At 42.3% G+C, this 18279-nt stretch overlaps 1 protein-coding gene across 1 annotated transcript in view; it reads left to right on the forward strand.

The window, feature by feature from the left end:
- The first annotated feature begins 15553 nt into the window (after nucleotides 1-15553).
- Nucleotides 15554-18279, forward strand: part of LOC311134604 (protein Wnt-7b) — a 36091-nt gene continuing 33365 nt past the window's right edge. Inside the window, exon 1 of the mRNA XM_084168339.1 lies at nucleotides 15554-16104. Coding sequence (XP_084024465.1) covers nucleotides 16028-16104 — 77 coding nt within the window. The 5' untranslated portion in view covers nucleotides 15554-16027. The remainder of the gene's footprint in view (nucleotides 16105-18279) is intronic.

The following is an 18279-nucleotide window of genomic DNA, read 5'->3' on the forward strand; positions in this document are numbered from 1 at the left end:
AGCTTTTTGGCCATCAAGGAAAACGCTATGTCTGGCGCAAACCCAACACCTCTTATCACCCCGAGAACACCATCAGAGGTTCAATTGTTGTGAAGAAGGCGTCAGGGCGCCCAAGAAAGTCCAGAAAGTGCCAGGACCATTTCCTAAAGTTGATTCAGCTGCGGAGGGCACCACCAGTGCAGAGCTTGCTCAGGAATGGCAGCAGCAGGTGTGAGTGCATCTGCACGCACAGTGAGGCGAAGACTTTTGGAGGATGGCCTGGTGTCACGAAGGTCAGCAAAGAAGCCACTTCTCTCCAGGAAAAACATCAGGGACAGACTGATATTCTGCAAAAGGTACAGGGATTGGACTGCTGAGGACTGGGGTAAAGTCATTTTCTTTGATGAATCCCCTTTCCGATTGTTTGGGGCATCCGGAAAACACCTTGTCCGGAGAAGACATAGTGAGCGCTACCATCAGTCCTGTGTCATGCCAACAGTAAAGCATCCTGAGACCATTCATGTGTGAGGTTGCTTCTCAGCCAAGGGAGTGGGCTCACTCACAATTTTGCCTAAGAACACAGCCATGAATAAAGAATGGTACCAACACATCCTCCGAGAGCAACTTCTCCCAACGTACCAACACATCCTCCGAGAGCAACTTCTCCCAACCATCCAAGAACAGTTTGGTGACGACCAATGCCTTTTCCAGCATGATGGAGCACCTTGCCATAATGCAAAAGTGATAACTAAGTGGCTCGGGGAACAAAACATCAAATTTAGGGTCCATGGCCAGGAAACTCCCCAGACCTTAATCCCATTGAGAACTTGTGGTCGATCCTCAAGAGGCGGGTGGACAAACAAAAACCCACACATTCTGACAAACTCCAAGCATTGATTATGCAAGAATGGGCTGCCATCAGTCAGGATGTGGCCCAGAAGTTAATTGACAGCATGCCAGGGCGGATTGCAGAGGTCTTGAAAAAGAAGGGTCAACACTGCAAATATTAACTCTTTGCATAAACTTAAAGTAATTGTCAATAAAAGCGTTTGACACTTATGGAATGCTTGTAATTATACTTCAGTATACCATAGTAACATCTGACAAAAATATCTCATAACACTGAAGCAGCGAACTTTGTGAAGACCAATACTTGTGTCATTATCAAAACTTTTGACCACGACTGTAATTATTGATCCCAGCTTGTTTTACAGTGTAAAAAGAAGGCCCCTGGATGCGGAATAAGGACTTGACTTATTACATTTAACTCCTAGTGGAGCAAAGGGCCTCAAGAGGGCCTCTGGAATAGAGACATCACAACTTATTCCACATAAACATATCACACTGTATGACAACATGGCTCCCCATGGCTCCCCAGTGAGTCTCTCTAGACGGGCCTCATGCACGCAGGACCTGACGGCGACCTGTTTTACATTTGAGTGTGGCCTCTGAGTAATTGTTTAAAGACAACTACAGACCAAACTGTCTTCTTAATTCTCAAAGAAAACACATGTAGTGAACTCATGCACCACAGCAAAATAAAACGAATTGGATGCCTTTCATGTCAAACAGCTCCAGTTTATAGCTGAGTTACGTGGTGACTGAAAATGTCATTGTCATCTCTGTGGCAGCTGAGGTAATGGCTTCAGCGTAGCCTTGAAGATGGCTCCCTCACCGAGTCTGTCTCCAGCTGTTGTCACCTCGGCCACACACTGGAGAGAAACAAGATGGAGACAGCAGACTGAGCGACAAAGACGGAAAAAAATAAGAAATAACGAAGGTGGGGGAGGGGAGTAGAGAGTCGTCACAGCAACCACAGACAAACTCCAACAAGAGAACCCAAATGTGTCCTTTGACCTTCTGTCACCAAAACCCCCAGAATGCTTTCTGCTTGCAGTTCCACTAGACTTCAGCCTCTCCGCGGGGAATCTGGGTCACCCATAGTGACTGTCACTCTTCTGTCGCTGCTGAAACTGTCCACTTTCCATCCTCAGTCACACATGGCTGAGGAAAAGCCAGGGGGCAAATAGACAGACAGACAGACCACAGGCACTAAACTGGCTTGAGTTGAAATAACAGTCATTTCTGTGAGGACGTCAAGCTCAATGTGCTGCTCCATTACTGAAACACAACAAAGCAGCCTTTTCATCATCTCACAAACACTGGGAGAAGAACTTGGGGTTCTCCACGGGCCAGCTACAAGATTAGGGTTGAAATAGAGTGTGTGTTGAGTACAAATGGTATCTAGAAGACATTGAGAACTTTTTGTGGCTTTTTTAAAGTCATGTCCTCAAACTAAACATCAAATCCTGTGAAAAAGGTTCAACATTCACTCTACTGTAGAGGTTGAAATCCTTCCCTGACTTGACTGAGATATCGTCAGGTTACTGTTGCGAGGTCCCAGACAAACAAGCAGTCAGTGTGTAATGTATCCCTCTAAACATTCCTTTGTTTGTGAAGCCCTGTGGAGGCAGAGGCACTCTCCTGAACTGCAGACAGACACAACAAAGGCACCTGTGTTTGACATGCAGCACCATACAAAACCTGAGGCCAGAGAGAACACACACACTAGGTCTTGTGTCGTTTCGGTGAATAAAGTTGTCTGTGTCAACTGTAAGGGTGCACATGTTGCTGGGGATCGGAAGTGTCCGGTGCGAGAGAGGCAGGTTGAGGTGGCTAGAGTCAGAGTAGTGCAGAAGGTGTCGTATGCTGAGGCAGTGAAGAAAGTAGAGGAGGATGGGTTAAGGGTGAAGGATTCAGAGAGGATCTCTGTGAGTAGATATGTGCCATCACAGAGGGATAGGCCAATGAGTGATATATGCTTCAGTAAGGTTGGCTTCTTAGCGTTCATAGGAATGGCTATCAACTGTACCGCAGAAATGGAACGTAAATCATGTTGTGGTGGCAGCTGCAGAGAAGTACTTGGGGGAACGAGATTTGATGTCAGAAGAGTTACAGTGTGTGTTGAGTGGTGGTGTCCCGTCCTCTCAGGCCATTGGCCTGGGGTAGGATCAAATAGGGTTAAAGTAGTGGAATAAGGTAATGGGTTTTAATGAGTATAGGGTTAGTTGGAAAGGTAATTAAAATATATATTTTATTTTATAAATGTTTTATTTTTCCCGGTTCCCCTTTCCCATTTTGTATCACAAAGTGTAATGGATCTATACTATAGTTCAGGGGCAATAATGCAACATTTTGGAGGCCAACTGCCGTTAAAGCTCACCGAAGAAGAAGATGTATCTTTGCCCATCTCTGGCAAGTGCCAAGTACGTTACTGTAATATTCACAGTAATTTGCCACCAGCTTCCTGTAAGTTACTGTAATATCAGAACAACGATACAGTACAATAATGTAAAATTAGCCTACTATACTGTAAGAAAGTAAATGCTAGTGATGTTACGTTTGATAAATTTCTGTATGGACCTCGCTTTGTGCACCGGGGCATTGTCATGCTGAAACAGGAAACGGCCTTGCCTTCCCCAAACTGTTGCCACAAAGTTGGAAGCACAGAATAAATTAGAATGTCATTGTATGCTGTAGCGTTAAGATTTCCCTTCACTGGAACTAAGGGGCCTAGCCGAACCGTGAAAAACAGCCCCAGACCATTATTCCTCCTCCAAACTTTACAGTTGGCACTATACATTAGGGCAGGTAGCGTTGTCCTGGCATCCGCCAAACCCAGATTCATCCGTCGGACTGCCAGATAGTGAAGTGTGATTCATCACTCCAGAGAACGCGTTTCCACTGCTCCAGAGTCCAATGGCGGTGAGCTTTACACCACTCCAGCTGACTCTTTGCATTGCGCATGGTGATCTTAGGCTTGTGTGCAGCTGCTGAAAGTCACTGAGCTCTTCAGTAAGGCCATTCTACTGCCAATGTTTGTCTATGGAGATGGCATGGCTATGCGCTCGATTTTATACACCTGTCAGCAACGAGTGTGGCTGAATTAGCCGAATCCACTAATTTGAAGGGGTGTCCGCATACTTTTGTATATATACTGTATGTTGATGAGGCAGTGATTCTTGCCCTCCCACAATATTTTTACGCAATGCACCATCATTTTGCAGAATGGTGCAGTAAATATAAAGCAAAACAGCAATACAGTGCTGTATTATATTAAAATTACAGTAATTACTAAAAGTGAATATGTAGTTATATATTACAGCATACCAATGAATATTTTGTGTTTTATTTCACTTGTACTTGTAGAGGCCTAAACAAAGGCTTCCAAACTGGCAATGCTACAGGGCAAAAGGACATGGCTAAACACTCAACCATTACAAGTTTAAGACTTGCTACCACTGATCTGTCCACTATAAATTGGCAGGAAATTACCACCACATTTCAGTTAAATTGGTACAGTGCTCTCACTAACGGATGCAACAAATATAGTCTCTTATAAGGCACGCCTCAAAATATGTTAATGAGAAGGTAACAACAATACCATACACCCACTAACGTTCAAAAAGTTTTTGGTGCTCCCAAAATACGGTATGGTAATGTCTTCTGTGGGGTGGTACTGAATTAAAGTCAATTACTGGCAAGACAGTAGCCAGTACATTACTGTAGCGTTACAGGAAAATATTTTTAGATTTAAAAAATACAGTACTGTGTTCTGTGGGGTACAGCATTCTCACTAACAGGTGCAGCAAATATAGCCTCTTACAAGGCACGCCTCAAAATATTTTAATGAGCCAGAGATTTTTTCCCCTGCCCACAGCATTGTTATGGAATGCCATTGAGCCCCTATAATGCATTGCTCTTTACTGTACTGTACTGTAATATAGAATTACAGTAGCTAACTGTACATTTGTTGCTGTACATTTACAGCAATTTGTTACAGTGTGTTGTGTAGAATGCTGTGAAGTACAGTACAGTACATTCAAACGATGTGTTTAAGTATAGGAATAGGAGTATTTTCTGCCCATGTGACCTGACCATGAAAAACTTTTGTTGGCTCTATGTAGGCTATAACCTTTGGCCTGTAGCAATAGTATAGGATAAAAGCTGGCTTAATCATGACAAATAGTTTTGAAGTAAACTTGTTAAACAAATTGTCAACTATGTATGCAGTATACTGCATATGACCTACTGTGCCTTTGAGCTTTGAGAATGGCATGGGCTTAGAAGTCATGAAAAACTGGTTGTAGAAGACTCATTCTCTTGCTGCGTTGCCAAGCCATCAATGGACGTGAGGAAATGCCAGCCGTGATATCAATACGTTGTGTTTGATGTTATGATTATATAAATGAAAGTACCTTATCGCAATGCCAAGAAAGAAAACCACAATCTTATAGCTAAACATATCAGACCATACCATATTGGAATACGAGCCTTAAAAACACCAAAGTACAATGTTAAAGATAAACAGTGAGAATAAGTTAAGGACAGGGTAGATGTTATATTGAGAGAGTGAGATGGAGGGGATAGAGAGCAAACCGTATGCTGAAACAAGCTGAGCACCTCAAATACTTGAAAGTATTAGAATTTATTTGACCTAGCACTGTACACATCTCTCTTCTGCAGAGCACCCAAGACATACTCAGCATGCTCATCTGGTGTGAGAAAGTGCTTGGAATACCAACACATTGTCAATGGATGACACAGAACGTTGAGAGAACATATTCGGTACATTACTGGGATTCCAATTGATTTCTCAATGAACTGAGGCTCTCATTTTTCAAGTGAATGTGCTCTGAGGCCTTCTCTCTCTCTCTCTGCAGTGTGTGTTTGTAACAAAAGCCAAGCTTTGAGTGTGGTTGAATGAGCTGTGGATGGAAACATTGTCTGTTTGAACTGGACACAGAGCAAACACAGACAGTACACAGGGCTATGGTGTGTGAGAGAGAGGAGAATAGGTCACCCACTCACACAGCAAACACCCCCAGCTGTTCAGAGGTAGAGGAGCGGGGTGTGTGTGTGTGGGTGTGTGTGTTGAGAGGTCCGTCCGTAACTGCGGTCAGGTACGATCGCAGGGCTGCGCCCTGAGTCAATGCAGTCTGTTTAGTTTTTTACAGGTATGTAAACTCGTGGACTCCCATTCATTTGATGTATGCGTAACGTTTGCCCAAGGAATGACAAAGAGATCAAAGTTAGTATTGTGACCTACATAGCAATATCCGCTGAAATAAATCAATACCAACTAAGCAACACAGTAATATTACTTGGATGACAGTAGGTTTGTTTCATTAACATTACTTTACTGGATAGCCTTATGACTTGCAATGGTGACACAACTATGGAAATAAGCACAATCTGTTAAATGTAGGCTATTATTGTCTATCTCTGTCATACCGTCTACAGGTAAACTAAAATGAATTATTTAAGGCTGGGGAAGGGGGGGATGGGGGTTTTAAACAGGTTTTAAATGCTAATGTGTAGTGACTTCTGAGAAAAGGATACAGACAAATATTAACTTAAAATGTGCAAATTTACAAGGAAAGGGGGGCCTTGCGGAGGGGGACTTACTCTGGTAGTCCAATCAGTCTGAAGACCATGGCCATTCATACTGTTCCGAATACCAGTGTGACTGTTTATGTGGATATATTCAATGAAACAACCATTTTGTACTCTTTCACTGCTACTGTATGATTAATTACCTAGTATGTTTCTCACTTCCCCTATGTCAGGTTGTTACTACTGCTTCTCTATATACTTTTTGGTTTGAAACTTAACGTGATATTTTCAACTTAGAATACAGTTATTATACTGTAATAATAACCAGCAACATACACAGTTAACAATTTTAACAATAAAAAAAATAGCCATTAAAGGTCAAACTGAAATTAATCAATATCTGCTCTACACAATTATCAAAAATGTAATATCATCATGGCTGCCTCTCTCCTGCATGAAGTTAACACATGCAATACATACCCTCTAGACTTAAGATGCTGTCATTTCATCAGAGATCATATATGATAACTCAGATGTATTCACGCTATGACAGACCATCAGTCTATGAACTCTATCGGCTTGGAGAGGCACTTCTCACTATCTTGCCTGTTGATTTGTGTCTTCCTTCCTTCCTTCCTTCCTTCCTTCCTTCCTTCCTTCCTTCCTTCCTTCCTTCCTTCCTTCCTTCCTTCCTTCCTTCCTTCCTTCCTTCCTTCCTTCCCTCTCTCTCTCTTTGTCTCTCTCTCTCTCTCTCTCTCTCTCTCTCTCGCTCTCTCTCTCCCCCTCTCTGCCTGTCTGTCTGTTCATGGCTGTCACTCTCCTGCCATGATCATGTAGCACCAAACAAAGTCTTAACACATGGAACACACCTTCATGACCCATAATCACTGTGATGAAGTTAAAGATGTCTAAGTTGTAAGCACCTTACTTACACTCCTTTGGAAAAAACGATTTTCTCCATTGCTATTTGGCTGACCCTATGATGAAGACTAAGACAGTGATTGTGCAAGTTATTTTGTAGCTAGCAAGTATTCTTGGCTTCAAAACATTCACTATTAGTTTTTCACACTGCCAGAACTACCCAGCATTAGCTAGTTAAATAAAACCTGACAGCTAAAAATGACTCAACTGTAAATGTAAAGCTAACTAACTACTAGCCAGGAGAAAGATTATGGTTGCTCATGTTCGTTCTATATGAACGTTTTATTCACATCCTTACACTTTGATGTTGCAACAACAATTACTTTACCCAGTGCGGTGAGTAATGAAGGTGGTGCTGCACAGTGCTTTTTCTCTCACTCACACACTGCCACACTGCTTGTAGAGTGAGAACAAAGCAGTCAGTGGGGGCAGGGGAAGTGACACAAGTTCCAGCAGCAGAGGCCTTTTCAAAATAAAAGTCACTCAACAAATCTGGAGACTTGTTTTTCTAAATAAAACTCTCGCAGATTATTATTATTATTTTTGAATTATATTTTTTTTGCGGGGGGGGGGGGGGGGGGGGGGGGTACCATTTTACCTGCTTCTAACATTGGGGGGACATGTGTCTCCCCCCTGTCTCCCCCGGCTCCTACGCCTTTGCCTCTGGACATAAATAAAAATGTTATAATGCTAGTATTACAGACAAAATCATTACATTACATTTTACTTCACTAAATTACATGTATTTGTCTGTTCTAATAGTTTCTCTCATATACACTGAGTTATTAACATAGAACAGAGAGGCATTGGTCGTATTTTCTCAACTGCACATAATACCCTGGATTTTATTGTGAATGTAAATTCTTCAGTTCCATTTGCAGACCTGCAATCATTTTTTGTTTTGTTTTTTGAATGATAAACTCACATATGACTACAGTTAGTGGTTGCAGTTACCTGTGTCTGCTATTAGACTAACTGGACCCTGTCCATAAGCAGCATATGAAAACAGGAGTAAATAAAGCTTAATATAGTCATTTGTCCCAAAACACAACACATATGCTCATTTATGGACGTCCTCATTCCATCTGACAATCCCCGTCCACAAATGTGGTTATGGCCTCTTGTCCATTTGATCTCAGTTGAAACATCTGCATACAAATTGTTTCTCTAAGTATTGCAGAGGCCCTGAGAGCAGAAATAGGAGACTTCTCTCCCTGGAATGAATTGGAGTATTGATACATAATGACTGGATCTAAGGGGCTTAAGAGAGGCACATTGTGTCTGGATGCGGCTGGCGCTCACATATTCAGCATGGCCGGGAGACATCTGGTACGCTGCAGGGAGTGGGACTCACTCAGTATTACATATGGCCAAAGTGTTTGTTGAGTCTATTATCTCAGAGCTTTTGGGAGGACACATCACACAATGGACACCCAAACATGATCATAAGTCATCAACTGATTGTTGTCCCCTGTAATCACTATGACTAGCCGGGGTCATGTGGGACGTGACCAGTCCATCACTACAGAGTAGGGTGTCCAATTAAAAGCGCATATTTTGACCAATGGGTATAATAATATGTTAATTGTGTAGATAATCCTCTAAGAACCAATGTTCCGAACCTTATGTCTCTGTCATAATTCGTTAAAAAGTTTTTACCCTTGTAGGACTGCCAGAATTAGTGTGACTAAATCAATGGAGGCCAGAGAAAAAAGTGGTAAAAATGACGACAATTGCATCGCGTCAGCTGGGCTGGATTCTGTGCAATAATTACGGCTACTGGCTACAGGCTCACGTTCGCGTTGAACTCGTAATCTTTCTTCTCGAATCCGCAGGACATAAAACAATAGAGAGGTAAGATGGATTTTGAGACAAGACATATTTTAGTATACGCTTTTCATATTAATTCTAAATTCCTGTTCTTTTTCAAAGATTTCTAACAAAAACAAGTGTATCTCTGAAAAAAGTACGGAGCACTGATCCTATACCAACCTTTTTATTTTCAAAGCCTTTTACATTTAAATCAGCTCCTGTCGTGCTAATTTTGCTTTTTGCGACCCGCAGACTACAAAATCTAAAGAAATGTACAGTACCAGTCAAATGTTTGGACACACCTACTTATTCAAGGGATTTGAACACATATGGAATCATGTAGTAACCAAAAAAGTGTTAAACAAATCCAAACATATTTTATATTTGAGATTCTTCAAATAGCCACGCTTTGCCTTGATGATAGCTTTGCACACGCTTGTCATTCTCTCAACCAGCTTCATGAGGTAGTCACCTGGAATGCATTTCAATTAACAGGTGTGCCTTCTTAAAAGTTAATTTGTGGAATTTATTTCCTTCTTAATGCGTTTGAGCCAATCAGTTGTGTTGTGACAAGGTAGGGGTGGTATACAGAAGATAGCCCTATTTGGTAAAAGACCAAGTCCATATTATGGCAACAACAGCTCAAATAAGCAAAGAGAAATGACAGTCCATCATTACTTTAAGACATTAAGGTCAGTCAATCCGGAAAATTTCAAGAACTTCAAAAGTTTCTTCAAGTGCAGTCGCAAAAAACCATCAAGCACTATGATGAAACTGGCTCTCATGAGGACCGCCACAGGAAAGGAAGATCCAGAGTTATCTCTGCTGTAGAGGATAAGTTCATTAGAATAACTGTACCTCAGATTGCAGCCCAAATATATGCTTCACAGAGTTCAGGTAACAGACACATCTCAACATCAACTGTTCAGAGGAGATTGCGTGAATCAGGCCTTCATGGTCGAATTACTGCAAAGAAATCCCTACTAAAGTACACCAATAAGAAGAAAAGACTTGCTTGGGCCAAGAAACACAAGCAATGGACATTAGACTGGTGGAAATCTGTCCTTTGGTCTGATGAGTCCAAATTTGAGATTTTTGGCTCCAACCGCCGTGTCTTTGTGAGATGCAGAGTAGGTGAACGGATGAACTCTGCATGTGTGGGTCCCACCGTGAAGCATGGAGGAGGAGGGGTGATGGTTTGGGGGTGCTTTGCTGGTGACACTGTCAGTGATTTATTTAGAATTCAAGGCACTCTTAACCAGCATGGCTACCACAGCATTCTGCAGCGATACGCCATCCCATCTGGTTTGCGCTTAGTGGGACTATCATCTGTTTTTCAATAGGACAATAACCCAAAACACACCTCCAGGCTGTGTAAGGGCTATTTGACCAATAAGGAGAGTGATGGAGTGCTGCATCAGATGACCTGGCTTCCACAATCACCCGAGCTCAACCCAATTGAGATGGTTTGGGATGAGTTGGACAGCAGAGTGAAGGAAAAGCAGCCAACAAGTGCTCAGCATATGTGGGAAATCCTTCAAGACTGTTGGAAAAGCATTCCAGGTGAAGCTGGTTGAGAGAATGCCAAGAGTGTGCATCAAGGCAAAGGGTGGCTACTTTGAAGAATCTAAAATCTAAAATATATTTTGATTTGTTTAACACGTTTTTGGTTACTACATGATTCCATATGTGTTATTTCATAGTTTTGATGTCTTCACTATTATTCTACAATGTAGAAAATAGTAAAAATAAAGAAAAACCCTTGAATGAGTAGGTGTGTCCAAACGTTTGACTGGTACTGTATATATTATGAGAAACCTGCACCGCTATGTCAACAGAGCTTGGTGCTTATTATCGGATGTATTAGGTTAGGAAATTAGACTTTTTGCATATAATGTTAATGACAGGGGTGCAACTTTGGTTTTAAAAGTGTGTGTGTGTGGGGGGGGGGGGGGGGGGGGGGGGGGTAATATATATGCACTCACTAACTGTAAGTCGCTCTGGATAAGAGCGTCTGCTAAATGACTAAAATGTAAAATATGTATTTTTTTTTATCCAGTCGGATAAACACTCCAAACAGCCTAACCGACTGCTCGGAGGTATCCACATGGTCCTAAAGCACACCGTTGCCTCTTTTTGTATCACATTCCGATGATAAAACTGGGAGGGACAAAAATGCAATTTCAGAATTTAGGGGGGGGACAGGTCCCCCGGTCCCCAGTGAAAGTTGCGCCTCTGGTTAATGATATGTTAGAGATAGACCCCACTGAACAAAGTGAAATGTAGTCCCCTGTAGCTCAGTTGGTAGAGCATGGCGCTTGCAACACCAGGGTTGTGGGTTTGTTTCCCAAGGGTGGGCCAGTATGAAAATGTATGCACTCACTAACTGTAAGTCGCTCTGGGTAAGAGTGTCTGCTAAAATGACAAAAAAAAAACAACAACAAGAAATGTCATAACCAAAGTTCCTTTTCACCCACTCTGGGCAGAGTGGGGGGAGGATGGCTCATAATGATGGAAACCATGTTTTTGATTCCATTCCAGCCATTATTATGAGCTGTCCTCCCCTCAGCAGCCTCCACTGGTGGACATCCTAAACAGAGTCACCACTCTCCATTTGAGGCCTTCAGTTAAATCATGGGACCATTCTGTTTAACAGAGTTGAGAAATCTCTGGTCGCTCACCACAGAAGAGAGACACTTGATGTGACCTGACCAGGAAGAACACACGTTTTCTCCTAATCAGGCCATTTGTTCTCGGAAAAACTCCTGATCCTACTCAATACACCATGGACCCAGACAGAGTAGCAGCAACCCATCCTAATCTCATCTCATACAGAGAGAGCTCCTCTCCAGCTTGAAACTGAACGCTTTTCTTCCTCTAAGCCACTAGACCATTTTTGTGAATGTGCTCTTAAAAAAGGGGCTTTGGCTTTGAGTCCCAGACTGTCAGATCTGGGTAAATCGATCCGGGTCTCTCTGCACTGTCTCTGAGACAGGCTGATCAGAAAAACACACTTGAAAGGTTGGCAAGGGGCCCCGGTGAGAAATGAGCCATATTTAAAATAGCAACATCGCAAATTAGCGTTTGAAGTTTTAACATGAGCAAAAACACTGCTGACTTTAGATTTTTTTATTAATCTTTATCCAAGCACCCGATGTGGCATTCGGCTCTGGCAAGCAACGGTGAACCTCGGAAAAGCTGCTTTCCATCGAGAGGGCATGATGGAGCATTTCAGCTTGCACTAATCAGCCAGTGGAGCGAGCCGGGCCGCATGTGGACACAGTCTGGCGTATCTACACACGCCCAGTCAGGCCCCTTCCTCTCAGGACCCAAAATATCAGTGGGCATGTTGGGGAATTAATCAGGTTGCACTCCACTCCACAACCCTGTACGGGCATCCGCAGCTGTGCCCGACCAGAAAAGGAGGAGTTCAATCACATCTGTCTGGTTAGGAGGAGTGGAGGACCTGTTGGGGCAGTTTTTGACATTTGACCTTTGAATGGTCAAAATACCTCACTGTGTGATGTACGAGGTGATGTTTTCTGCCCAGGTCATACAGGTCACACACTCTCTCTCGCGTTCTGTCTCTGTCCCTTTCTAACTCTCTCCCTCTCTCTCTTTCCCTCCCTCTCTTTCTCTCTCTGCAGTGATCCATATCCTGGTCTCAGTCTCTTCTCTCTCAGGCAGACCATGGGCTGGGGCCCCCTTTCAGGGATAGGAAGCCCCCTTTCATCCAGACCTTCTCCGTGCCAAACTAAATCTTCCCTGGGCTAATTGAGGGAAGTGTTAAAATCTGGAGGCAGAAAGAGTGTGGAGCTGATGTAGCCCGGGCCATCAGGGAGCAGTATAATAGCCGGTTGGTTCCCCCTCCTGCCTGTGTCTGCCTGGGGCCTTGTGTAGATGTGGCGGACCCAGCCCCAGACGCCGCTCCATGGTTTGGCATGCTGCTGCATTCATCCATTTCACTGCATTGCTGCAGCCGCTTTCCAGCTGACAGGGTTCCCACACAAACATATGGATGCCTGGTGGGTTTTCTTATTTAGTTGTCGGTCAAGAGTACTTAATAATATTCAAGAAGACAGTACGACATATCATCTGACGTCTGCCAAAATACAGACCAATATTTTTTTCACTTTCCTTCTTCCCTCCTGCAGTTTGAAAAGATCGTAAATTAAAAGAAGCAGATACAATTGTGCAATCTTCAAACTTGTTTCGCTGCACGTTGGAAAGCAATGCTGGATAGAGGAGCATACTGTAGAGATATCAGAACCTTTCAGGGGACAGCCTTTGGACTTTAGTAACACAATTTAAATGGGCCAAAACTGCCCATAGAATGTAGTGTATGATTATAATACAGGTATTACAAGTGTAACACAATGTTTGTGATTGGGTCAAATAGTGACTCTATCTACAGGTAAGAGGAAGTGGTCAAATACACAAAACAAAACCAACTAGGTCCAGGAGTTTTCCTGATTATGTAGTTGGGACCCAAGGTTTGGTGGTCAGGAAGAACTCCTGGCCCTACATATGATATGCACTGTAAATATGTAACTAATTTGAACATCATCAATATCTAAATGATAGATATAATCTAAATGTTCTTCACCGTCTGCAACTGTTTTGACTGTCTTAATTAATTATGACATTAATTACAACCACATGAATATCACCACAGTTTTCCCTTTCAAACCACTGGGTGCATTGTGTTATGTGGCATATGACTTGGCTAGATTGATGAGTCCTCCCTGTCCCAAATGCTCTCATCCCTGCTCCTGTCCCCTAAGCTCTTTAAAGTAGAATAAACACTATGTCAAAAGACCTCCACATGCCAGCTACCTCAGTGTCGCGAGCGTGTATGTGTATGTGTGTGTGTGTGTGTGTGTGTGTGTGTGTGTGTGTGTGTGTGTTTAGGCCTACTATGTGTGTGACATGTCTGCAATGACAGTGGTGGGTGACGAATTGTGTCCCTGCTGGTCTTTGATGATCAGGCTTAATAAAAATGTTTTGTTCCTTTGAACATTTTAATTAAACTAAACAGGACCATCCCCACCCAGCCTTTACCAAGAGTTACGTTTGAAGAGAGAGAAACAAGTCCATCTTTTACAGGAACACATCAAATACGTGTCTTTTTATGTCACCCTGGGTCTTTATATTGACATTCATTATTTTATAAATCCATCTGGAATTTGGATGGGCATGTTTAGAAGAAAAAGGCCTGGAAACCACAAAGCAGGGATGTCTTGAAACAAAGGTTTCTGTGGTTTTGTCTGTTTCTCGTGGTCAACAACAACTCTCAGCAGCACAGAGATGGGTCATGTCTGTAATTTTAGTTTATGCTGCAACTATTATTCCAGTTTAGACGTTTTCATCCGTATAGTTTTGTTCTAATATGATATATGACTTACGGTTTATGTGTTGTTTTAACAAAGTGCATCATAGAATCATAAAATCGTATAGAATCTTGAATAACGAATTACATTTCTTTGCAAGACCATTAAAATGTAACAATAAAAAAACAGAAATTAACAGGAACATATTTAAATACATTTGCATATTGCATATTGATGGTGATTTACACTTTCTAAAGATTACACAGGTGCACATCATGTTAAAATATAAGTGCAGGAACTTAGCCAAACTGTCTGTAATGTCAATTGTGATACTGACATATTGATGTGAAAAGAGTAGTGGTGAGATATGTCTAGCCGGCCTATCTTAACCGAAGGTCAGAAACACATTCAAAGGCACACTCACTCACATCATGTAGGCCTCTACAGTAATACAGAAGACCTTTCCCCCTACCAGTACCAACAGTTGTCTCCTGTAACCACCAGGGGGAGTACTATACAGCAGAAGGGGACCACAGGGGACAGACACTCAAGAAGCATCAAGATTGTGCGCATCCTGAAGTTATGGTCCCCCTGTGCAAAGTCAACTGCCTATTTTGACATGTTTTAAAACGCATTTGTCACAGTAGGCAATTCTGTCGCCTATTTATTGAAAACGAGCCCTATGATTTTAAGTAACAAATAATAAGAAATGCATTTCCCTAATGATCTTTAAATATTGTCTATACACTAATTCATAACAGGTGGTAGTCAAGTTGAATGTATGATCGGTTATGCAATACGCATGAAATGCCGCAGAATACTATTCTACTTAAGGTTCATAATGTAAGCTGATGCATGGACTAATCGCTAGCATTATTTGGCTACTTGATGAGAGTAGTCTAGTATCTCCTGTTGGGCAATACCCAAGGTTGCAACCTCAAATAGCCTATATAAGGAAGTTTCGGTTAGTTTCGCTGTATGTTACTGTAGCTGTACAACAACTGCACGTGTTCAGCTCAGCCCAGAAGCCCGTCCCAATCCTTGCATATCCATACCAGCTCAAAGGAGGAGGCGTGGATAGGGCTTTTGTTACCTGCATTAGAATACCTGCAGCTACATGGAAAGAATTTAAGATGTCGTCAAAGGAGAGGAGCTGCAACCGATGTGTTACGGCCTCAATACAGACGAGATTCTGTCGAAAAGGAGGACATTGCACCGGGTGTAAATGTACCTGGCGCACGCAAGATCAAGTGAGAACACATAACTTGTCCTACTTTGATACAAAGGACGAAATATAAGAATGGTTCACTCGAGAACTCATCTTACTCCTCGACCCATCGCTCTCTCATAAGTATTTTGTTTTCGAACTCTTTAACAACCACGTTTTGGATCACCATCACTCTCTGTCTCACCTGTGACCCGTTGACTATGGATTTTAAACGGTTAAAGATTTCAAAAGAGTTTAGATTTGACATTTTGGAAAATATAGGTTATATCTGCATCTGGAAAGGTTAGATATTGTAGTGTTGCCAATGTGAACGCAAGAATGACCACTTCATTCTAGTGAATGGCCCGTTCCAGAAGAGGTTATGATCATGCACAGACCCCTCCGAAGGTGGAGTTTTTACGTCTTCTTGTGCTTTGGCATCATCTACTTAAGGCTTGGGTAAGTGTAGATGTAATACTTATATCAACTGCTTATATGTTTATGTTATCTTCTTGTCTGCATTATTATTGTTGTTTTAAATATATCCTACAACACGCTGTGCCACATGGATATTCTGAATGCCCATACAAATGCAGTGTTCTGCGGGTGGAAGACGCAACTGCCCTTTTGACCTCACTGACTTTTACAAACAATTACTAACCTTTACAAACAATCTAAAAAACTCAGTGTGATCCTAGCCTAATCCATCCATGTCAGTGTTTAAATGAACTTGACACCCATAGCCATCATGGACAACGGCTGGACGTGCGTAAAAGCTGTGCAATTTTTTTTTTGCGGTTTGCCAAATAATAGATTAATTCATATTCAGTCTCAGTTGTGGTTAATCTGCTCAGAGTCTGGTTGGTTTGTCGCTCTATAGATCATTTGACCCGCTGTCGGTCTCCGCCGGGCTCCGGCTCACTGCTGCATACCTTCATTAATAGAGGCAGCCTGGCTGAGTTGTATTTCCACATTCCACAGCCCAGACAGAGTTTTTACTTGTTTCGCAATAGCTCATCTTGATGTATAAAATACAGAGGAATTATATATGCTCTTTGTATGCAAAAAAAAAAAACGGATAACATCAGTCATAGGCCTTTTTGGACTTTATTCTATTCCTACCCAGAGCATGGCTAATTTCTATTTGTGTAAATACAAAGGATATTAAGCAAACGGTTAGATCATTTTGTTTACCTGTCTCTGTTGTAGGCCTGTACTGTCTACAAGGTAGCCTACCCTGATGGTTTGGACTGAATTGGTATGAGTAAAAATATAAGCAACCAGTTTAAAAAAATGTTATACACAACATATATAACGTTAGGATATTTCAACAAGAGTCAAACCTTGGACAGCTCAAGGCCCTGTTTTCTTTACTCATAAATCTTTCAGGCTAATGTTCCTCATCATCCATAGCCAGTCATGGTTATCTAAACAAAAACAACAGGTGTCATCCCCCAGCGCGATCCATTCGTGGGAGTTCATTTTTCCTTCTCCTACACAAGCCTTAAGTGAAATAGGCCTAACGGGTAACCTCCACAGGTATTCATATCTTAACAGTTCGAATAGGGAAAAAATCACACCAAGTGGAGCGTCACCAGATATCTCAGGGTTTTATCAAGCCAAACCAGTTAGCTCATTCCCGCGCTTACTCCCCCCTTCTTTAGCCTGGGAAAATCTTTCATGATACCCTCTTCACACACAATGACTGGAGTCTGCAGGTGACGAGTGACATCACTTTGTGCTGAAGCGATGGTGCAGACAGAGCCTTTCACTCACCAGGTTCAACACCGAGATCACCCTGTAGATCCTGTGTTAAAACCGCAGGTTGACGTTTATTGTCATGAGTCTTGTCCTAGAAGCAAAACGGAGTGATTTCTCCTTATATAGGCCAGCTGAAAAGTCAAAATTGTCTAGGCTATATTGTAAAAATTCCTGAAAACTAAAATGAACTTTTTGGTCTTAATTTACGGTTAGGGTTAGACATTAGGGTTAGCAGTGTGGTTAAGGTTAGGGTTAAGGTTAGGGCTAGGTTTAAAATCTGATTGTATGACTTTGTGGCTGTGCCAGCTAGTAACCACTTCGCAGAGCTGCCTCCAGAACAAGATGAAAAACGCATGATGAAAAACGCTAACCTGCTTTAAAACCTGCAGTAGCCTACTGTTTTATTGATAGGCTAAAGCCATTAATAACACATCATACCAAGTGATAATTTATATATGGTTACGTATTAGGCTATTCACAATGTTTTGAGTTTTTTAAAGCATTGGATAGAATGCGTGCAAGACCAATTGCTTTACGCACATTACGCACATACGTTTTTTCAGCCTGATGATGTGTTAGTGTGAAGCAGTAGGCCTGAAGATGAAACAGTCAGTGAGTGCGCCAGTGTTTGTTTACTTTTGGGCCTGATTTGATGAATGAAAGGCAGCCCTGTCCAGGGGACCAGCGGATCACTGTCACCCTATTGTCCTGCTGTGGTGCAGAAGTGGGCGGATAGCAGTGTCTCTCTCTGCCCAATGGCAGCCACGATTCTCATGAGAGTGGAGAAAAGCACTTTTCTGCCATCCAAAATCCCTAAAACCATCATCATTCCGTCTCGGGAACCACACTCTGTAACAGCCTCTACCGCTGAGA

This window comes from Coregonus lavaretus (genome assembly GCF_964263955.1).
Source record: "Coregonus lavaretus genome assembly, chromosome: 9".
NCBI classification, from domain to species: Eukaryota; Metazoa; Chordata; class Actinopteri; order Salmoniformes; family Salmonidae; genus Coregonus; species Coregonus lavaretus.